General features: G+C 39.3%; 1 protein-coding gene across 1 annotated transcript in view; it reads right to left on the reverse strand.

Moving 5' to 3' along the window:
* Window positions 1-6,216: 6,216 nt before the first annotated feature.
* Window positions 6,217-24,219, reverse strand: part of AHR (aryl hydrocarbon receptor) — a 100,838-nt gene continuing 82,835 nt past the window's right edge. Inside the window, exons 8-11 of the mRNA XM_075922259.2 lie at window positions 23,846-23,955; window positions 20,867-21,008; window positions 18,791-20,045; window positions 6,217-9,338 (exon numbers count right to left, since the gene is read on the reverse strand). Coding sequence (XP_075778374.1) covers window positions 9,183-9,338; window positions 18,791-20,045; window positions 20,867-21,008; window positions 23,846-23,955 — 1,663 coding nt within the window. The 3' untranslated portion in view covers window positions 6,217-9,182. The remainder of the gene's footprint in view (window positions 9,339-18,790; window positions 20,046-20,866; window positions 21,009-23,845; window positions 23,956-24,219) is intronic.

Raw genomic sequence — 24,219 nt, forward strand, 5'->3', positions numbered from 1 at the left:
CCAGACTCTTGCACCTCCTCCTACACCCCAAACCCCTGCTGAGTCCACTTCTACACTTCAAATCCCTTCTCCCCAACCCAACCCCAGAAGCTACCTCCCTCCCCCCCCAGTCAGAACCCTCACTCTCTCCTGCACCCTAACTCCTTGCTCCAGTCTGGAGCCCTTCTCTGAACCCTTACTTTTTGGTCCCATGCCAGAGACTTGGGGAACCCCCAAGCATCCCTTCCACTCCTGCAGGGCGGTGTGTAACTCATGACTGATTTTTTTTCCAGGAGTCAGTGGCCCATGATAAGAAAAAGATTCCCCACCCCACCCTTAGTATAAGCCCTCAAATAAACAGGCCAGAGAGGTTATGCTGAACCTCAGGCAATGGATGAAAACATTCAGTTGCCTGAGCTCCAATATAAGTTGCCAGCCCTTTTCTTCATAGGTATGAGGATATACCTTGAGTAGAAACCTCTCTCACCTGGGTTGAAGTACCACCCTTTTTAATGGCTCCAGATGTGGTGACTAAGTCCCCACATCTCCAATTCCCTTCACTTCAGTTCTGCAGGTGAGATGTACAATGGGACTTTGGCACCGAACCCAGGAAATGGGCCAGAGGAAGAATGATATGCTACAGCAAGGGCGTTAGAGCATTCTCCTGGGAGTGTGGAATCCCAAGCCTAAGCCAATGAATAAGAAACTATGTTATCCACTGCAGAACAGCTTCAACAGGAGACACTGCGAAAGCCCCACCCCAGAGTACCATAGGGCCCCAGGGCTAGAGACCTCACTTAAAAGGGGCAAGAGCTGGGTTAAATCTCTGCTGTAAATCTGGCAGTGAGGCTCTGAAAACAGGTTGTCCACCTTTAAAGGTGAGGGCACAAGCCAAAAGAGTACAGGGTTTATTGTAGTTGCAGGCTGTCCTCTCCAGACTGCTAAGTCCTGCCGGCCTTTTGTTCAGCACTTAACCTGATAAGCATGGGCTCAATTAGGTGAGATGGGGGTGGAGGGAGAGCTTTGTCTGAGAATCCTGCCGGGGCTTAGACATGAACTAAGGTGCTGAACAGCTTGGCAGCTCCAGCCTATAGACAACCATGAATACAATTCGTGGGGCATGCTCACCAGCGGAAACTTAAGGCATAGATTCCACATTATAGCACCTAATCTAACCTTTAGGTGCTCTGCTGCCATAAGGATTCCAGATCCCCAAATTGTGAGTTCAGACTCCCAAATACAATGTATTGGGAGAGGTTGGAGCCTAAGAATGGGGGCCACAGAAGTCAGCATGATGAGCGGGGGGTCACTTATGCTACTCAATAGGAAATGCAGAAGAGGGGTGTCTGATCTTAGCCCCACCCTTCCAAGGAACATAGGCACTGAAATCCTGGGAAGAAGGAGGTACCTCTCTTTGCCTGGCAGTCACACATGTGAGGCTTCTACTGGGTTAGGTGCTGAAGCTCTATGTCACAAAAAGCAAGGAGCCACCATTCTACTCCAGTCCACTGGACCAAGATGTCAGAGACATGGTTCGAATCCCCAAATTCCTCCCAGGAAAGTGTGTTGTGGAGCTATACTTGGGAAGAGAGAGAGCTCTGACACTAACACTCAGTATGCCACCCCCCATCCCCAAAAAAGCAGCCCACTGAAGGGCTGGTAAAGTGAGTCATAGTTCTACCAGAGCATGGGAAGATTGGTCTAGTGTCAAGTCTGCTTGTGTCAGGTCATTCATTCTTCCCATTGAAAAAAAAAATAAATTCTGGTCCTGTATTGCCAAGTTTTCCCTGGAGAACGTGGATCACACTTGTTCTTAACTGGAGTGATTATATCCACAGCACACTTGGAATAGGATCCCAACCAGTTATATACCTATCAATGATGACATCCAAATGCATACAAAAAGTATAGCTGCCCCGATTAAATGGCACTAATGTGTTAGAGTTACATAGGTACTTAAGTGCCCAAGTACCTCTTCAGCTGCCTAAGTCTAAATTTAGGCATGCCTGACATTTGCAAAACTCCTGCTTAGCTGCTAACTCTGCAGATGCTGGAAAAATCTGTCAGCAGGCATGTGCAAAGCTCCCTCTATTCCAGCACTGCCACAAGCTGCTTGAATCCCTAACACCCTCTCTGCCCCCCCGTTGGGCTCCTCAAACTAGGTATTCTGCTGCCTGTCTTGCCTGTGAGCCCTGATCCTATAGGCATGTTCCAAGCTTGCAGACAGGCTCAACTCCCCCGCCCCCCAAAACACCCAGTAAAGAAGAGATTGGGAATTTTGCTACATGTATCTAACAGCTCAGTAGCTCCGCCACTCACCTGGGATAGGGGGAGTCAAGTTGAAATTGCTGCCTTTTCGGAGCAGGGACTTGAACTTACCCCCCCACAACCCAGTGCCCTAACAACTGGACAGCCTCAGCTGGGATGGATTGTTCTCAAATCTCACCTCCTGAACCTATTCCACTTTCTGTAAAACACTTAACTATGAATTGGGTGGGGAGAAAGAATGAGTAACTTCATAGCTGAGTGACCAGTGCACTCTCATGGGAGACCCAGCTTCAGTCTACACTGGAGTGAATATTTAACTATTTTCTATAAAGCAGAAGAGATGGAGAGAGACCCACCACCAAGGGGTCTAGCTGAGAATAGGGAAAATGACCAGTACTGGGCAAATTGCCAAACAGCTCCCAGTTATTACCTATTTAAAGCACAGTCTAGCTCCTTGAGTGTCTTCTTGCAGTGTTAGGAACAACGAATAAATGGGATGACTCAGGTGGTAGGCTGATTAGCGTCACATGGATAGTTGAGAAACCCATGGCAAGCCTAACATGCACACAGTCAGTAAAGAATTAAAGGATGGTAGGACACTTGGTGCCTCTTGTCATTTAATGGAAAATAGGTTTTCTGAAGCTCATATGGATTTCTTGGTTTGAGATTACAAGTTTGATTGACAAAGTGCATTAGCATAATAGACTTCTGTAAAACATTTGACTTTCCATGCTACAAAATCAATACATAGTAAGTGGATTAAAAGGTGTCTAGCTGATACATTCCAAATCATCAAAAGGGAATCTTCATATCATGAAGGTGTTTTTAGTGTGGTCTCTACAGTGATCTGATCTTGACTGAAAGGTATTCAATATGTCTATCAATGGTCTGGAAGAAAATATCAAAGTATTGCTGATGAAGCAGGGGTGGTGGAAAATAATCATAAGGCGAAGGCAGTTCTGGAGAGTGATGTGGTAAGCTGAAGAACTTACTTACTTGAACATGTGAAATCACACTTTATAGGAAGGGAGTTTCTATTCTAGATGTCAAGACATCAGGCCTTGAGGGGCATAGCTAATAAATAGCTGTACATTAATGAATAGCTGTACATTAATGCAACATGAAAGCACATGCAATCCTTGCATATAAAAAAATCCCATGCAGAAGTAGGAAGGTATTATTACCACTGAGAGCAAGACTGTAATACAGTATCCAGTTGTGTTTACACTTTAAAAAGGATGTTAAATTGGAAAGTATTCAGAAAAGAGAGATAAGAATGACTGGAGCTTTATAAAGCTACCTCACAGGAAAAGACTCAAAAGCACCATCTATTTGTTTTTAATACAGAAAAAAGATTGAGAACTGACTTGGTCACATTTTATGAAGTACTACTATATATATATAGTGTGACGATGTCTGCTACTGAGTTCAGGTTCTTACAGTGAGAATAATGAACAACTGAAAAAAAGAGCGTACAAAGATGGAATAAACCTCATTTTTTGAGGTTTACAGGATCTTTCGAAAAAGGCTTCTATTTTCAAAAGAACTGTGTCTAGACGAAGGTTTTACTTTTGAAATAGCGCTTTTTCGAAAGAGTACTATGTCACGATTATGCACACGAAGCACAGGAAATTCAAATCCTGGCTTCATTTGCAATTTCGAAGTGCCTAATTTACATCCCTCCGTCGAAAGATCTAGACCTGAGATAAACATTTCAAGATCTTGAAAAATGGAAAGGGAAGTGGATATTTTTAAATTTTTAATATTAAATAGGCTGCTGGTGTTGTTTTTAAAATTATGAACACGTGTAAGTTTGTTGTAATCATGCATGGTATTTGTCTGAACTGCTCAAGCTCCAAATGCTTGTGAACTCTGAGTTGTCTTCTCAAATACCTTCACACTGTTTCATGTCTGATACTCCTTGATGAAATATAAGAGCCTTGTCTTGTAACAAGTTATGAAAGTGAAATCATGGAAGAGTTTTGCTGTTTCATAATGTAATACAATTAATACTGTATAATAAATCATGCGTAATAAGTGAGTCAAAACAATTTTTGCATTTCTAAGAGGACTACATTTATAATTTATGCTCAGGTAAAGGACAAAATCCCTGGAAATATTCATTTTTAGGAGGTGGCTTGTGAGATTTGAAATTTTTGTGACAAGGGTTTGCAGTACTAGCTAATGATCAAAGCAAAGCGAACTAATGCATGTTCATTTTAATCAACTGAGTCAGTAGTCATCAGCAAAAGGTTGATACTCCTTTTTAGTGGTTTCAGTTCTCTAGTTTCTGCATCAGAGTGTTATGCTTTTAAGACTTCAGAAAATATGCATTTCACTTCATTCTTGTCAGATTTTGGAAGGCACTTTCGATTCTTAAACCTTGGATAAGTGCTGTAGTTATCCTTAGAAATTTCACATTGGTTCCTTCTTTGCATTTTGACAAATCTGCAGTGAAAGTGTATTTTAAAATGAGTATGTATCTTCATCCAAGACTGTTGTAACATGAAATATAAAGCAGAATACTGATAAAACAGCAAGAAACACTCAATTCTTCCCCAAGGAGCTCTGTTATTGTTTTAATTAGCATCATCAGCATGGAAGTGTATCCTTTGGAATGGAGGCCAAAACATGAAGAGGCATATGACTGTTTCGCATATCTGGCATATAAATACCTTGCAATGCCAGCTACAAAAGTGTTATGTGAGTGCCTGTGTTCACTTTCATGTGACATTGTAAATAAGAAGCAGGCAGCATTATTTCCTATAAATGTAAACAAACTTATTTATCTTAATTGGCTGAACAAGAAGTAGGACTGAGTGGACCTTTAAGGACAACAGTTTTACACGGTTTTGTTCTGAATGCAGTTATGCAACAAAAATGGTACATTTATAAGTTGTACTTTCATGATAATAGATTGTACTACAAATCTTGTATGAGGTGAATTGAAAAATACCATTGAACATTTTTACAATGCAAATATATAGTGATCTCTGTACACTGTATTCGTGCTGTAATTGAAATCTGTATTATTTTAAAATGTAGAAAAAAATCCAAAATACTTAATACATTTCAATTGGTAGTCTACTGTTCAGCAGTGTGATTAAAACTGTGATTGATCTGTGTTAATTGCATGAGTTAACTGATTGAGAGCCCTAATATGTACTGATAACTCCCTTTAATGATAAGGGCAGTATTCATGCACTGAAGAGCAAAAGAGGGAAAGTACACTTAAGTATCACTTAAGCCTTTCTCTATGTATAGAAAAGGGAAGTGCTTTTTTCTGAAAGGAAACAGGGATGAGTATATGACTCACAATGGAAAACTCGAGTTAGTCATGCCAGCTCTAACTCACCACATTCAAGGAGAATAAATACATTTTTCTTTTGATAGCAAACTTTTTTTTAAAAAAGCATAAGATCAAGCTTCTTTGGTTTACATTTACTAGAAGATTATCAACTTGATTTATCATCATCTCTTTAAAGGCAACTGTTTTCTAATTATTCTCTTTCCTACTATGTGCATATTTCTTACTCTAAAATTACTGTTGGTCAGTTTGTATATATTAATTTTTTGCTCTCAGAGTAAATGTTTTAAAGAAGTGAGGGTATCAATTTGTCATTCAGAAAATGGAGCCCTATAAAGCGAAATTAATGCAAAAGTGTTAAATCAAATTTTGGGCCTATCAAACAGGTTTTCTGTTATCAGACTATCTGGTTAGTAAGTAGTACCTACTTCAACTCAATTGTTAACTGTTACTGGCTAGCCAGAATGCTTATAAGCTACCATTTACCATTTTGTCTGTCTTGTGTCATTTTGATAGAAATGTATGTTTTTATATGCAGCCCCAAATTGTCTACATGTGCTCTTGTCTAATACTTTGGATATTCCAAAGTCTACAGTGGTGTAATCACAAAGCTTCTGTGATAGACAAAGAACTGTTTGTAGTTAAAGAAGATACAAATCAGCTACATTCAAATTATTTTATTACCATATATTATGTTTACAAACTTTACTGAAGGTCAGTAAGAACATTACAAAAAACATACCCTAACCCAAGAAATGTATTGCATAACATGTGCAGGCATAGCAAATCAGAAATAGGAACTTAAAGCAAAACAAGCCAAGAAAACTGGTACAAAAATTGGATAGTAATACTGATTAACAATGGGCTATATCTTACTCATAACAGAACTGGAAGGCTTACAAAGAATTTCAAAAAGTCCTGTGCACTTTTGATGTAATTTGGTGTAGATTAATAGCTCACAAACATCCAGTAATAATCACAGTTTTGTTGTAGACATAGCTATAGAAAATAAATTGATATTATATATATAACAAAACTAATGCGTGTAATAAGGCAGTACACTTGCACTGCTGCTTCACTGGCACTTAGTGGTAGGTCATGTTTTTGGTTTAGCTAGACTGAACATACACATTTTTATTTATACTTATGTAAAAATGTACATTATCCCTTTGAATCTTTCAGTTATACAGTATTTATATAACAGATTGTCAAATTCACACTCTTAAAAGTGATATACTAACTGGAAATGCAAGATGTTCTAAAAATTGGTTAAAACTTATCTTAAAATACTAAATGTTAAAATGTGAAATGAATCTAGATGCTATTAAATTAAACAACAAATGGTCTGATCATCTGAAGAAATGGGCTGTGCCCACAAAAGCTCATGATACCATCTACATGTTTTATTAGTCTCTAAACTGCTACTAGACCATTTGCTGTTTTTTAAGTTTATCCTGTACAGACTAACTCAGCTACCCCCTGAAGCTATTAAATTAACACTTTTTGTTTTCAGTGTGAAACATTTAAGAATCTAATTTCATGTCCCAAACAACAATTTCTTTTTAGGGCTTTTTCTGAAAAATTCATAGTATTATTAATTTTAAGTTATTTCCCTGACATGCATTTCTCCCTTGGTATCTTCATTTAAATGAACTGGTAAAGTCATGCATCTGAAATTCCACAACTGACTGTGATACTGTATCCAGCAGATCATATTACACTATAGAAGGAAATAGTTTTTAATAATTCAGAGTGTATTTCAAAGAGGAAATCAAAGAATTGGGGTGAAAAATCTAAAGCACAGTATTTAGCTTTGTAGTTATTTTGGTGCAGATTGCACAAATGGTGGAATGAAACCTCCATCACATTTTCAATGATTTTGTAAAGTTCTTTCTTCTCAAGTTAAAAAAAACTCCTCCAATTGTCCTTGGATTAAACAATATGAACACCAGCTAGGTAGAAGGTGGTTTATTTTTTTCGTTTTAAACAAACTGTCTACACTTGTAATTTATATTACACATAACAAATGTAAACATTTCTTCTTTATATATATGTTGTAACATTAAAATTAACTGGTTTAAAATATTTTACAAAGACATTTTATTACATATGAACTATACAGCACACAAAAGTATGCAATCATTTGAACATATATGTTTTTGTATTTCTAAATTATGCTATTTGTGACCAAACACTGGTGTCTACAATGCTAACAATCCTCTCGAATAAAAAAACCAAACCAAACCAAAGCAATATTTTTAGCTTTTGTGAAAAAAAAAATACAAAAATCCTTATCCAGGATAATCTCTCTGAAACTGAACTCCTTTTTTCAATATTTTGCACATAGATTTTTTTCAAGTGGGTTCACAAACATAAAAAGATAGATTATTTTCCTTTAGAGTGCAATTTATCAGGAATAATATTTAACCCGCCCTCCCCCCACTGCAATGTTAAAAACTACAACCAAACTTTGACTATCAGCAAAGCAATTTTTATAAAAAGTAAACCTCAATATTATGTACTATTGAGAGAACTCTTCCCCAATAATTTTAAAAGTTAATCCTTTTCAATATCCATATTGGTGAAAATTTTTGCATAGAATAGCCTTGTACTTTTAATTCTAAAGAACTTTACAAGTGTTTTAACACAAGATAAGGCACATGTTTTTTAGCACTGAAAATCTAAAACTAATCTTGAGGAATCAACCTCTCCCTGCAAAATATAATTTTGTTTTTACCCTGTTTAACCTGAAGAAATCAGAACTGTAGAACAGAATAACAAAATCATTACTTGAACTAAATTTAAAACATTTACATTTTCAGATAAGTGTTGCAACTAAGCAGACTCAGAATTAAGACAAAACTGCTAAAAATGTATAGGAGAAAACCAATAGGACCATATATGTTAATAATTCAAACAATATTGATGACTAATTTCTGGAGAATGTTTTCCAAAACAAGCTTCCTTTCTGAAATAAGGTAGCTAAATTGTGAGGCACTTAAGATTGACAGTAAAAGGAACACAATGCATTTGTTTATATAAAACCTAAAATTGTGTATCAAATCTTGTTTTAATCCATCTATTAAAGTGCTAGAATTGGAAATCTAAACCGAAAAGGAGCTAAAATAATAAGTAATTGAAGGAAAGAACCAAGTATGCAGTAAAATCAAGTGCTTTTGATGCTCTTAAATTAAGATAATCCTTTTTACATTTTAATTTGTTAAAAATAAAATGTGAAAATAAACCAAGCATGAAAACATCTTCCTCTGTGCCATTACAAGTAAGGTTGTCAAAGTGCCCATTTATTTTCTAAATTAATAAAATCATTTGCCTTATCTTATGTTCTACAATGTGATGTATGTAGTACATAATCCCAATTGCAGCAACAACACATTTTCAATCTGACTGACAACAGCGCATGCACACTTTTAGTCAAAGTATACTTTCTAGTCCCACCTCAAAAGTCAGGTATTGGATTACATGTCATATTGGTATATAGTGCAACCTGCCTCAACTTCTTAAAATGTATTTAGGCCTTTAAGGCCTAGCGTTCATAGCCTTATCAAATTCTCCTTCACAGGCCAAAGTGACATCCATCAAAAACCACAGATGGGATATTGGCTGTGAATTACATAAATCCACCGGATGCCAAATCTGAGAAAGGTCGGGATTCTGTTGGATGATGAAGAGGTTGAAGGTTTGTGGCAGTCTGTGTGTTACTGATGACATCTAACTGAGAGGGATATGCTTCATTTACGTTTATTCCACTGAAACCATTTTGGAACTGGAAAAAAAATTACAATGATTAGTGACTAACTTTTTTCTTTGAAAACTCAAAAGCATACAGTGAAATTTATAGGTAACAGATTCTTTAGATTTATAAGAAACAGGGATTCTTTCTGAATTATCTTGCTAAGCTTCTGGTGTTTATTCCTCCTATTCCCCACCCCCCCATTATGTCTATGTCTATACAGCTTCCCTCTTCTGCAAAAGCCTATGCAAATGAAGCACAGATTAGCATATTTCCACACTCATTTGCATAATTAGGAGCCTTTTTGCACAAGAGGGGGTTTTTGCACAAAAAGACACCATCTACACAGCTCCTTTTTGCACAAAACCCCCCTCTTATGCAAGAGCCATTCTTCCTCATGTTTTCAGAAGTATGGCTCTTGCACAAGAGGGGGTTTTGCGGAAAAAGGCACTGTGTAGATGGCGCCTTTTTGTGCAAAAACCTCTTGTGCAAAAATGGCTCCTAATTAATTATGCAAATGAAGTGTGGCGATATGCTAATCCACACTTCATTTGCATCTTTTGCAGAAGAGGGAAGCTATGTAGACATAGCCTCTGATTGTAAAGGAAATGCTTCTTCTACAGGAAGCAGAAACTAGTCAAGATCTGCTGACCTAGCCCAAGGTCAACAAAGTTATTCATGTGGCAAAATTGCAGATTTAGGCACCACTGCAATCCACAAAACTCTTGCTAAGTGGCTATTTAACGAAGTAGGTGTCCAATCTTACTTGGAGCCTATATTTTTGCTGTAAAAGGTGCTTATGTTTCTGCAGGTACATGGACGTCTACTTCTTACCTAAGACAGGACTAGAGCTTAGTTATTTGAAACAGCACTAGATCAAAGCACATTAATGAAACGTGTTCATCAGCATGGAGCACACAATGTCTAGATCACAGTAGGCTAGTGCAGGGTAGATTCATTCTAGGGATGGGAACATATAACTGTGTGAATGGTTACTGATAAGCCTGGGCTTACCAGTTAATGTTCACATTAACATGCAGACTCCCGCGGAGCTCTGGGAGAGATGGCTGCCGCCCTCAGGGAGTGAGGCTAAAGGCAGGAGCTGGTGTATGCCAGGAACCGGATTAAAAGAGGCAGCAGTGTGAGGCTATAGCTGGCTCCCCGACTGTGGGTGTTTGTAACTGCTGAATTTTTCAGCAGTTCCATGTTTCCACAATTACACGCATTTGAACATTCCCAATTCACACTACACTTTGCTTCAAACTCAATATTCCTATAGACAAACCCTTTGCAAGTGGCTGGGGCCAACAGATACACAACATACTGCTATGGGTGAAGAGGGAAGTACAGTAAATCTTGTTTAACATAAAAAGCATGTTTAACATAATAAGCAGAAGTCATAGGCCAAAAGGTAAAGTAATAGACTTAGGACTTGCTGACAGGACCATAAGCTATAGATAGTAACTAAAGCCAATCCCTATCTAGCACAGATGGATCTTGAATCTTGATTGAGGCACTACTGCAATATAAGTAGTAAATCAAACCCCCACCACACTGGGCATGCCTGACATCTAATGCGAATGGTCCAGCTATTTCTTTATTGCTGAATTCACTAAAGTATTTCAATTAGGGAAGTTAGTGCAGAGTCGAGAAAATGCCTAGGCTTATTGGTTAATCCTATTGACTACACGCACTCCCCCCACTGCTACCTCTGTATCAGAGGCAGCAAGTTTGGGTGGGGGGGCAGTGGAAGCCGGTGCCCGTGAGGAGCTGGCTTTAAGCAGGCTCCTTGTGAGCACTGGATCTGCCTCCCCTCACCGCTGCCTCTCTCAGAGAGCTTTCAAGCCAGCTCCCTGCACATATCAGCTCCCATGGACCTGCGTGCCATCCCCCCCACCTCCTACAGAGGCACTATCAGACGCTGCAGCGTGGTGGAGAAGGAGAAGTTGCTGCGAAGCAGCCTCTGTCTACGGACGGAGGTTGCTTCGCAGCAGCAGCCCCTGAATACAGGTGGTCTGTGGGGCACTCGGAACCCTGTGAACAGGTTCTGCTCCCACCCTGCATTGCGGCCTCAGTATCAGAGGCAGCAGCGCAGGATGGCAGGTGGCTTGTTTGCGTGGGAAGCTGGTTTTTAAACTGGTTCCCCTTGCAGACCAGCTCCCATCTGCCACTTTGTGCTGCTGCCTCGGCAGCAGCATGGGCTAACAGGAGGCTCCGCAGGAGTAGGGTCAGAGCACACTGGCTACCAGTTACACACCAATTCAATTACATGATATCTAACAACCCTGATTTCAATCCTCCCTTTACCTAATAAAGGATTTATAACTTCATATATAGAAAAACCTTACATTGTGTCTGATAGTGATTGTATGTCATCTTATGAATTGGGTATCTGAATCCATGAAAGCTCTCTGTGGGAAAGAAAGCATTCCCCAATAACACATTTTTTTCATATTTCCATGAGTCTCAAAGATTACTCTAGTCAGGGGGCAAGAACTGCTTTTGCTTAAGACAGGTTTTGGACTTAGGTTTTTTACTCTACTTCCCTTCCCCCAAAATTAAGATGACACAAAGATCATATGCAGTATTTTAGGATTATGAAAACTTTTCTAGTACAGTATCTAAAATGAAAAACATGTTGGCCATGCCAGGAATTCTGAAACTGGTTTTCAAGAATTGTCAGACTTCTGAATTAGTAAAATAAAGTTTAATGGTTAATTACTTCTCAGGGAATTCTACATCACCAAACATGCACAGAATTCATGGCCCCAGCAGATTTCTTTGCTTCCCTGCAGAAAAATGACTTCTGACAGGGAAGTACAGGGAAACCACAAGAGTGGTCACACAGCCCTGCCCAGCAATGCAGGCAGGTTGGTTTGGTGCCTGGAGGTGCCGATAGAGATGTGGATCACTGCTATGTGTGAGAGGGGAACTCTGTGCGTGTAACTTGCTTGGTATGGAGAGGCAAGGCTTTGGGGTGTTTCTGAGAAGGTAGATATGGGGCAGGTTCTGTCCTCTCAAGCAGAGTAGAATGTAGCAGGCTGCTTGCTTAGTACAGTAAATTGCTCCCATTCTTTCTAGTGAATTTCTCCCAGGATGTTAAAAAAGGTCCTTTACATTGCCAGAGTGGTGTAAGGGAGCCTGATTGTAAGAGACCGTATGACCTCTTACATGCTTCCAGTGCTTTCAGTAATTAAGTCTAAATTTTTGGATGGAAAAAAATTCCTATCAAAATGTGAACCATCAACAGATTGCTACTGACATTTCTGGAGATGGTCAGTAGCAAATAAAAACTGTGAGTATGAGGCCCCAGCCCTCACTTCATTTGCCTATGATGTAACACTAAGCATATAGCTGCATATGTTGTCTAATAACTAAAAATAAAGAATTTTAGCTTCATTACTATTAGACAATGCGATGTTCCTCTAATGCTCCCCAACCTCCTTCTCCACCTATTTTACCATAGTTTAAATAAATTACCAAAATAACTGAAACCAGAGTGACATTACATTATTTTAACAAATTTGCAAAAATGTAAAATATTGGTTGTAGAGTTTTTTTGGCACAGCATTACCTCAGGAATAGTTGTTCAGTACAATCTTATGCCATTAAGAACTCTTAAGTATTTAATTTGATATATAATTGATATTTAAGATGTTAAAAGTTTATTTTCCCTATTTCCTCCAATGTTCCGGGGGACATTTTTTTCTGCAAAATATTAATAAGAATTACTATATATAAAAATAAATGGTGTTTTGGTTCTGCACTTCAAGTCTACTGGCATTTTTTAAAAATAAATAAGCTTTGAAACTTGTAACTTTTTGATAATAGTGAATATTTACTAACACTGCACATGTTGCATAATAGGCCAGACAGGTAAATCCTGACTTCTGTGGTCAACTTCAAATTGAACTACAGGTTGAATCTTTGTGGTTCAGGATTCTTAGGTCCGGTAACATCCATGGTCCTGCCCAGACCACAGATGTCACTGGACCAGAAAGCCCCAGCCACAAATGTTGTAAACAGCTGGGAGCTCAGCCAGACAGGCAGCTTGGAGGACCAATGTCCTGGAGCCTTGTCAGTGGCCGACAGCCAGAGCAGGGCTGGGTGGGGAACCCTGCCAGCCAAGAGCATGGCTCCTTTGGCTGGGGGCAGGGACCCCTGCCAGCTGGGAACACGGAGCTGCCATAGGCGGGGGACGCAAAGCCCCTGCTAAATGAGGGCATGGATCTACTTTCGGCTGGGGGCAGGGAGGCCCCTGCAGCCGGAGACATGGAGCCCATGCTGCCTGGGAGATCAAAGTAGCTGCTGGCCAGGGGTAGGGAGAGCCCGTGGCTGGAGGAACAGAGCCCCACTTGTCAGGGGAAAGAACCCTCATGGACTGGAGCAGGGCGGCAGCTGGAACTAGAGGCCTGCCAACAGCTGGGGGCAGCGCACTGGCCAGGCCAGTGACCAGGAGGGGAGCCCTGGAAGAGCCGGAGGTTTAACCTCCGCTGGTCCAGCAAATTCCCTCCTTCAGGACCACTCAGTTCCCAAGGGTGCTGAACCAGAGAGGTCCAATCTGTGTTGGCTGTCTGGCTGTTCCCAAGGTGGGCGGGACTCGAGTTCCCAATCCTGTGCTCCACACACAAGCGCTGTATCCCCTAGTGCACTCAAGAACCCACCATCACCTCCCTTCCTTCAGAGGGTCCCTTATCCTATGTTAAAATAAACAAAGTTAAGACAAACAAAGAACATGGGCACAATCTTACTTTTGTTGAAACTAATGAGAATTTTGACACTGATTCCAAAAACAGAATGATCAAGCACTTATGACTTAAAAGATTGTACAAGTCAGATTTTTACTGTGATTTTCCTTTTCACTTGTGGAAACCATCATCCACCTCAACACCCATGATTTCCTCACCAACAATTTTACAATTTCAAAATCCACCTAAGGAAATGTTTTGAGAGTGTTTGGTGAGGGATAACTTTTATGGTTTTTCCATGAGTGCGTATTCAGTTCGTTTATAATTTGGAAAAATGATCACCAGCACCATATCTAACACAATGAAGTGACTGTTCTAAATGGTATTTTTTAATCAGTCTTGACATACTGCATTTCAACAATGCTCTTGAATAGAATTGTTGAAATGCAGTATATTATCACCCTCCTCTCCAGGATTATTTTAATCAATTGATGTAATGCTTCCATCATTTTACAAAAATCATTATATGCCCAAATATTCCATATATTAGTGATAAATAGAGCAAACTACTCTACATAAAGTAGCCCCGATTTAACGGATATTAGATGCATTCAGATAGGTTAAGACCTGGCTTAGAATAGCACAAACTTAATACTACAAGCCATACAAGTGCAATTTTTGCTCTGAGTTTCTAATAATTCCAGGAGGTTGCTGTGGATTTACCTTGCTTTTCTATCGGAAGGTGACAAATCCTTTTGAGATAGATGCATCAATTATCTTTAGAAATGTTGAAAGAATCCTAAGTTAGAGATAGAGAATAGCTACCAAGTCACTAGCTATCCCCTACCAGTGCAAGATTCTTCTAATGTTCTTCATTAAATTCATTTTATGGTGAGATCACTTATTAATATGTGCGTTGTCTGGCAGGTTTTGCTAAGCATATACTAGTAACTGGTAAGTATGAGTAGTCTTTGTTTGTTGAAGAGACACTGAACCATTGGAAGAACTTTGCAAGGGTTGTGAATTCTTAATCACTGGAAAATTTAAAATCAGTTTTGAAGGTTTTTCTAAGACTTTGTCTATACTTCAGCTGATCGATGATCTGGCAATTGAGGCACCCGTGGTCAATTAGTGGGTCTAGTGAAGACCTGCCAAATCAACTACAGATCTCTGTTCAGTAGGCCCTAGTACTCCGCCCCAAACAAGAAAAGTAAGTCAACGGAAGAATATCTTTCATTCATCCAATGTGGTGTTGACAACATAAGTCGGCCTAAACTATATCAACTTCAACTATATTATTCACACAGCTGGAGCTGCATAACTTAGGTCGACTTACTGTGGAAGTTTAGACATCGTCAACAAGACATACTCTAATTAAAACAGAAATTAATTGAGAGAAGTCATATGACCTGGGTTATGCAGGAGATCAGACTACATATGCTCAGAGTATACCTACCCTGAGATAATAAACCCATGGCACTGAGTCTCAGACTCCAGGATATCTGATTCGTGCTCACAAGGCTCAAAACTGCAATGTAAACATTTAGGCTCAGGCTGGGACCCTGGCTCTGAGATGCTCCCTATTGCAATTTTATAGCCCTGCAGGTGAGCCCTGCAAGTTTAAGTTAAGTGACCTGGGCCAAAAACAGATGTGCCATGCAGGTTTTTATTGTAGTGTAAACATTCACAGCAGTCCCTTCTGGACCTTAGCTATAAATCTTGTCATATAGAAACTAACTAGGGATGGAAGGATAATAAAAAGGATAACAGATAGAACATGTTTGTCCACACACTTTTTCTTACTTGTTTAATTACTGTAACCATTAATAACTTCTCCCTACCTACAATAAGCATATCTCAAATTCACATACAGTATTTGAAGTCATGGCTTTGTTTTGGAAATTATTTTATGTGATTACTACTGCAAGTTTACCCCCATTTCTCTCTCACACATTTGCAATAATTCATTTTTCTGACAGTAACAGTCAATATAGCCACCACACAAACATCTTTTAACCTAAAACAAAAAACAGGACTGTGTAGCACTTTAAAGACTAACAAGATGGTTTAATAGGTGATGAGCTTTGTGGGCCAGACCCACTTCCTCGGATCAAACAGTGGAAGAAAACTGTCACAACCATATATACCAAAGGATACAATAGAAAAAAATGAACACATATGAAAAGGACAAATCAAATTTCAGAACAGAAGGGGGATGGAGGGGGGAAGAGGGGGAGGTAAATGTCTGTGAGCTAATGATATTAGAGGTGATAATTGGGGAAGCTATCTTTGTAATGGGTAAGGTAATTATCTTACCCATTACAAAGATAGCTTCCCCAATTATCACCTCTAATATCATTAGCTCACAGACTTTTACCTTCTCCCCCTTCCCCACCTCTTCTGTTCTGAAATTTGATTTGTACTTTTCATATGTGTTCATTTTTTTGTATTGTATCCTTTGGTATATATGGTTGTGACAGTTTTCTTCCACTGTTTGATCTGAGGAAGTGGGTCTGGCCCACGAAAGCTCATCACCTATTAAACCATCTTGTTAGTCTTTAAAGTGCTACACAGTCCTGTTTTTTGTTTCAGCTGCACCAGACTAACACGGCTACATTTCTACCATCTTTTAACCTAGGCTGCTCGTTTTCCTATGATACAGTAACACTATTACTACAAAAAAAATCAACACACACAACATTCTAGCAGTTTAACCATTTTCATGGACTGACAACTATGTTTACTATTTATAATATCCTATTAAGTATGACAGTGCATTCTGTTAGTACTGTGGCAATACAGTTCAGTATTCTGGTATGGCATCTTTGCTAAGGAGTGGTAAGAGAAATATTTTTAAAATGAAGTTACAAAAATTGGGAATATTTAGAACAGCTAAGTGTATTGGTTATGCATTTTCACAAGCATCTATGAACATGGGTCACAAGCATCTGTGTAGGATCATGGCCTTAGAATGTAAACTCTTGGAAAAAAGAATCATGCCTTGTACTACATGTCTAGCACGACGGGACCCCAATCATTATTATGACAGAAATCAATAATACAATTTAAATGCACTGCAATGCAGATAATTCTTTGAATGCAATAGAAGCTGTCTTGGAATTAGAACTTTTTCTCCCAAAACTATCAATATACTCAATTCTAGCCATTAAAAATGTTGCTAAAAGAGTAATCTTCAGACTGGTTACACTAATTTACTGTGTTACATTATTTTGTTTTGCACTCTGACAAAAATAAATATGGATACGACTATCATTTTCAATGTTCAGACAATGCTTCCTTTCTAATGCATATAACACAAAACAGAAAGGTAGAGAAGACCTGATTATTTAAATTAATAACTTGAGGAACAGGAAATAATTGTGTTTTCATCTTTGTCTGCTCCATATTACAGTAAAACCTGTGTTATCTGGCATGCTCGGGGATTAGTGCATTCCGGTTATCTAAAAATTCCAGTTATCTGAGGGTCCCATCAATCTAGGAAAAAACAATGTACAATAATAGTAAAATTCACGTTTTTAATATTGGTAGTTTTGTAGTGTGAGGCAGCTGGTCTCTCCATTTCTATTTTGCGTTAAAGATGATTAGCACTTGTTAAATAAAAAATTGTTAAGCCAATTATGGTAAACCAAACCAGAACTGTGCTGCTGAAGATGTGACAGTATCGTGGCCAGGAGCAATGCCGGATAACAAAGTTTTCTGGTTAACAGAGTGCCAGATAAAGGTTTCACTGTATTTCCCTTTGACTGAGATGCAATGTAATTAGTGCACTAACTCCCAGTTTAAAATCAGAATTCATTCCTGCTTCTATGTGCCATAAAACTCAAACTTTTTTGTAGAATTAAAGTGAGCTTCTGAATAGCCTTTGCCTCCTTTAATCGTTTTCTCTTTTTGAAGTTTTTTTTTTTTTTTTTTTTAAACTGAAAACTGTATACCCCTAAAGAAAATAAAATTGTGTTTTTAGGAATAGGTGTATTCCTTGCAATAATTTATGTCCACACTCTACTGTAAACTTCCTGCACTAGTGTAATTAGTCCCATTAATCAAGCCTAATATTTAATTTTCATTTTTGTGTTAATTTATCTCATATTCTAAACATTGTTCTAAATGTTGTAAAAGAAATACTTGAATTTTTTACAAAAGTAGATGTATAACATTTATAAGTCTTAGTTCTTAAAAATGTCGTATCTTACAAGTACAATATGAGCAGGACAGTTTCTCGTATCATTATGTTTTACTACATAGTTTGAAACCTCTATCACAATACCTGCACAGGTGTAGGATGGGTTCACGATTCCAAGCAAGTTAGGTAAAAAATATAATTTGTCTTTTTACGTGATCTTTAAAATACATTAATCAGCAAGATTATGTTGATTTAACATAAACTTTGTATTTTAAGAGTCCAAACAATGAAAGTTTCTTTCTTATTGTAAAGCACAATAGACCTATGTATAGTTAAAATGAATTGAATTGACCATGAAATGTACCAGACAATTGTACTGTTAGCAATTTATTCTAGGTTTGAGTGGGTGGATATTTGCAAGTAGTATGTGTGTATAAGTTTGACAGAGATGCGACTGTAGAGGTTCCTGTGATATGGGCACATTCCCTAGAACCTAGACTGAGCATGCCTCATTTCAGGTTAATGAACAGAAATGACAGAACCTCTCATTCATTGTAGCTTCATTGATCATAGGTTCTGTATCCCATAAGCCATCTAGTTTCCTGCTGAAAACTATTACAACATGCAAGAAAAATTAACAATGACCTTTATCATACCTTATTTAACAACAGTTGTTGACCCTCCATCATAGAATTATATTGCATTTGATCCATAGAGTTCGGTTGCGTTTCTGGAACACATTGATACATAGAAACAGCCCCTGCATAGCATGTTTGAGGAGTTATCATAACTGACTGAGAATTGATTCCACACACTTGATTCTCTTGTTGTGAACTGAGAAAATCCTCCAACCTTGAAGAACCAGGATAGGTTGATCTGTCAAAATGTCCTATGGGGAAATCTATTTGGGTAAAATTAGAAAGCTGTGGCTCCAGCCTTGTGGGCTGTTTGTAAGGAATAAACTCTTGTCTACATGCATAAGGTACAGGGTTGACTTCTGATTTGTAAGGGAGCTCTTGAGTAGTGCCAGGCATATCAGAAAAAACATATTGCACTGGCTTTTGCTGTGAACAGCTAAAAGACACACTACTACTAGGGTTCCAATTTGTGAACATCCCATTGACTTGCATATGCTTCATCTTCTGACATAACTGCTGCTGATGCTGCTCAACCACTTGTTTTTGGTGCTGATTAAGTTGCTGCTGACCCAAATGTTGCTGTACCAAACAGCTAGAGTCCTGAACTATTGACTGTTGCCGATGACAAGCTGAATACAAGAAGTCAGGCTTATTATTTAGGGAATCCTGAACATAGGTCAGGATTTCATCAGTTATGTCGATGTCTCCAATATCATCCACACAAGAAAATTCAGTTTTAAAAAACTCTTCATCCTGCTGAATACATTTTATATCTTCAAAGTCAATACCCAGATTTCTCATGAAGTTGTACAAGTCACTGTTTTTGTTATCTTGAAAGAGCCCTGCATTGTCTTCAGTAAGCATTACGTTACTGTCCTGGGGACAGTCGGTTTGCTCGTGTTTCAGAATGTTATTTCCAGTTGGTAAGAGATTATCCTGCCAGTCACTGGCAATAACATTGCCCAGTTCATCACTGGTGTCTGTAAAGAAGTTTCTGTCAAAGGAAAGTTTTTGTGAAGCGGGAGGGCAGAGATATACAGACTCATCTTGACTTAACATGACACCCAGAATTGAGTTTGGATGAACAGATTCTTTCTGTAGTGTAGCTTTGGGAGCAGATCCTTTCACGGCAACACTTTCAACCTTCAGCTGCGAGGGATTCATTAGGCCAGGCAAAGGGAAGGCTGCCTCATACAACACAGCCTCACCAGTCGCAAACATAAAAGGCACCGACATGTTTCGCTTTCGTAAATGCTCCGACCCTTCTTCATCTCTGGAATTGACAAAAAAACAAAAACAAAACAAAACAACCCAGTATTTTATTACTGTATTATAGTAATTCAAAAAAATAGTATAGTACTATTTGTTTCCTGGAACTGAAGCCTTAAAGAAGTGAACTATTCTATTTGTAGGTACTTAAAAAGTGCCAGTCACTGAGAATCTGGCTATTAAAACTTAATTCTAGTGGGAAAAGTAAGCAACAGATAAGGAGTTTGTTTATTTAATACCTCCACATATTAATCAATGTTATGTGTGCAATTCACTAAATCTAAATGGCATACTTCATATTCTACTGTTCTTGAATTGTAGGGAGCAGGGATCTATCAGCACTGAATTCTCTTGGTATTTTTCATTTTGTAGCGTCAAGTAAGTGTTGGGTTTATACAGACAATGTTAAATAAAAAGTGGAATGTAATTCAGTATGTCCTCTATTGAAGTTAATTCCTATGAGTAATATAAATGATAAAGTCTCTGCAGCTGCAATAGGATTTCTTTAGAGAAAAAAAGAGAAAAGTAGTGGAATGGATGGAAAGGTCTTGCACCTTTAAATTTACTTCCTGAGAGGAACACAGGGGCATCAGCCATATACAGTGTAAGGCACATTTTGTATATTAAGAGAGGGATTTACAGAGGGAATTATTGTAAGACTGGCAATTTTAACTCTTTAGAAAAAGGAAAGCTCTCTCTGCAGCAGGTAGAGAACATTCCAAAACAAAAACAAATAACCCAACTCCCTGCATCTCAAATAAAATCAGTAAATCAGATGGTGGACTGGGGGTTCAAGCTAAGCTATCATTTGTAACAACGACTTACGTAAGAGGTCTCTGTGTTGCAATGATAAAATCAGGTCTTCCATTTTTGTAGATCAGGCGTGCATTTGCTTGAAGCCAGGCCCAGCGATTTTCTTTGGTAAGAAGTCTAAACACAGTCATGCCACTCTCTCCAGTCTTTATCACTAGAATTAAAAAGCAGAATCACATACTGCTTAATCTTTTTCTATTTAAAAAATAAAGAAGAAAACTTGGTATGTGATAAAAGAATTTCACTTGAAAAGCCATTTAAGACTTAAATTAACTAGTAGTATAAAGGGAAGCACTTACTGATATATTTTCATATACAGAATTATGTTCACAATAAACTTATTGACCTGCAATAACCAAACCCATTTGGACCCAGCTAGTAAAACAATAAAAAACAAAATGAATGTCTCCTCCTCCCTGGGAGTTTCTGTTGTCAGCAGGTGATCAAGATGCAATGAAATTTGAGAAGCCCTGCCTTACACAATCAAGTCCAATTTGCCTGGGTAGTAAGTAGAGGCTTGAATGCCAATGCGACATTCCACTGCGAGTTATCCAGGCATTGCAACAATTCAGTACACCCCCCCCTCTCCCCCCAAAAGGCACTGTGGGCCATTAGTTCCTTTATAGCAGAGACTACTAAATACAATGGCACATAAATGACAAAACCCTAATTTGAATGTTCCAGCAGACAGGCAATCGCAAACACAAAATAAAATGAAAAATAAATACCACACACAAGTCATTTGTTTGAACCTAGGCTGGGTACTATTTAGTTGCTTTACGTTTCTAATACGATGAAAAGGGTATAAAGGGGGTTGGCAACCTACAGCAGGCATGCCCTAAGTGGCATACGATTTCACTGGCATGTGAGCCTCCCTACCCGATCCAGCATGCAGGGAACGCTAGACCTCCTGGCTCTGTGCATTGCCATTTCCATTCCCCCGACTGGATCAGGCTCATGATAGCGTGGCACAACAGCAATGGCCTCCCGCCCCCCCAAGAACATAGGTGCTCTGGGTGCTTTGATGGCGGGCAGCCAGGGTGGCTTCTGGTGGCACACAGTTTCCAGAGCCCAAAGCATTTTTCGTGTCCTGGAGAGCCCTCCCCTTTCCCCCTGCATCTGCCCCACCACTGTGCATTGTGTCCCGTCCCGCCCCAGGCTTCCCACTACATCTGGGGGGGGGGAGGGGCTGAGCTCCCTCCCCCTTCTCACCCTTCTGGGGGAATGCCTACACAGTGACTTGTAAGGCTTTCCACACTGCAAGGGGACATGAAGTCAGCTGAAGTGTCCCCCCTCATGCCCAGACCTTCAAAGCCCAATCCCTCTTACTCACTCCCCTCTCTCTGCCAAGATCCCACACCGCCAGCTTGCTCCAACACCCTCCCTTGCTTTTGCATCCTCCCTCGTTGCCAGACACCCTACCCCCAATCCTGCTCTCCTGCACTGTCCTTCCTGGTTACAAACTGCACCCTCTTTGCTCCTGCTCCCTCCACCTGGCCAGACACCCTACTCCCAACCTGCTCCTGCACCGTACCTCCCACCCAGACCTTGCAACCTCTCCCTTTTCTGCACCCCGCCTCCCTCCCAGATCCTGCACCCCATCCCTACCCCACTCGCTGGCAGCCCTGTCTCGCACACTGACCTCCTACCCCAGAGCATAAGGGGGTCCACGAAATCCACTAACTCTGGAACCTCAGAAAAGTAAATCTAGCCTATGGGAAACCTTGAACCTCAGTCCTCCCTGTCCCTTCCCCTCATCCTGTGAGCACCAGAGAAGTGAGGTGTCTCAGTTGGGGGCCCCCCCATCAGTGAGGGTTGTGGTTCTTTGGAGGCGTTCTTTTGCTTCTCACTTGTGTGGTCCCCAACTGATTTTTCTGTGGGCCAGTGGCACCAACCCAAAAAAGGATCCCACCGCTGCCATAAAGAAAGAAAACATTGAAATCTTTTGTGTTGGACATAAATTAATATTTTACTTTAGTTTATCAAACTTTTTAAATAACAGGAGAACGTTAAAACACTTAATCTATTTAATAATTTAAATTAAACATTCTCCCTAAGTGCAGCTGGTTCAGAAAATATGGTCACCGTACCCAGTCAGTCCCTGCCCCGCCTCCCCCGGCATGCAGATCTGTAAATAGAAGTGAATAAATTAATCTTGGCATGCCACTTCTGAAAGGCTGCCAATCCCTGGGGTGAAACAATCAGTATTTCAAATACATATTCTTTTCACTGCTTCGTCTTGCAATCCAACCATCACTCTTACGGTACACACACTAGTGAAACACATGCATTCCTAGACACATACCAAACTGCAAAATAAAAAAGTAAAAGTTTGAAAGAGCCCCTAAAAATCTATTTTATAAGGATGCATTTAATACACATAGCTCCACCTTTTCCTTTGACCTCTCCCATTTTAAATACCAAATATTTTGAGATTCTGCAATGTTTTAGATAATTTTCCCTTCACCACCACCATTTCCAGTCCCAGTCACCTTTCTGGGATAAAGAGTGGGAGATAGCAAACCAGTTCGCAATACAAATGATTGATGAACAGGGTTTAGGTGATTTACTACAGATGTCTAAGGGGATATCATGAATTATTACACATTCTCTCTGAGTAAGAGAGAAAATGCCTGTAGATAACAGAAAGCTCTCAATTTAGCCTATTACAGGAAACTATCTTAAAAGTAGTCCATCTGCCTAAGAGAGTTGGTGAAATAGCAGCAGTTTATCTGTGGGGAACAGGAATTATGAACAGCTGGACATAAGAAGTGGGAAAATTAAATAAAATAATGAGTCCAAATATGAATATTAAATATTTCCATTTGCCATATAAACTCTTATATACTGCAGAAGTGCGTATACAAAGAAGAGTGTTTATTTTGTTAACGAGTAGATTAATGTTGGTAGTGTTTCATAACATTCTTTAGTGCAAACGTATTCTTTGCTTTATTTTAGCAACCCGTCTCACAGAAGGCAAATTACACTTACTTCGGACATGATTTTCAGCACAATAAAGCATGTCAGCTGCATGAATAAACTGATATCCTGTTCCTCTCATACGCAGCTCTGTTTCAGTGTATCCCAGTACAATCTTTCCTCTGTAAGATAAAAAGGCAAACAAAGTGAAGCACCGCTGGTATATCTATTTGCAGTACAGATACAGAAGCTAATAAATCTGGACTAAACATTTCTGTTACAGCAGAGAATTCTGTCAGTATTCACAAGATTTTATACAATTCCTAAAAAGTCTGCCAAGTCATCATGAACCCGTAGGCCTTTATTATGTATCTAAGCTGACTTCAGAAATGTGCCCACAAAGTGAACTGGAATATTAAGACTAGGAAGTCCAAAAATAGATATTT

Source organism: Pelodiscus sinensis, chromosome 2, assembly GCF_052426305.1.
Source record: "Pelodiscus sinensis isolate ZL-2025 chromosome 2, ASM5242630v1, whole genome shotgun sequence".
Taxonomy (NCBI): Eukaryota; Metazoa; Chordata; order Testudines; family Trionychidae; genus Pelodiscus; species Pelodiscus sinensis.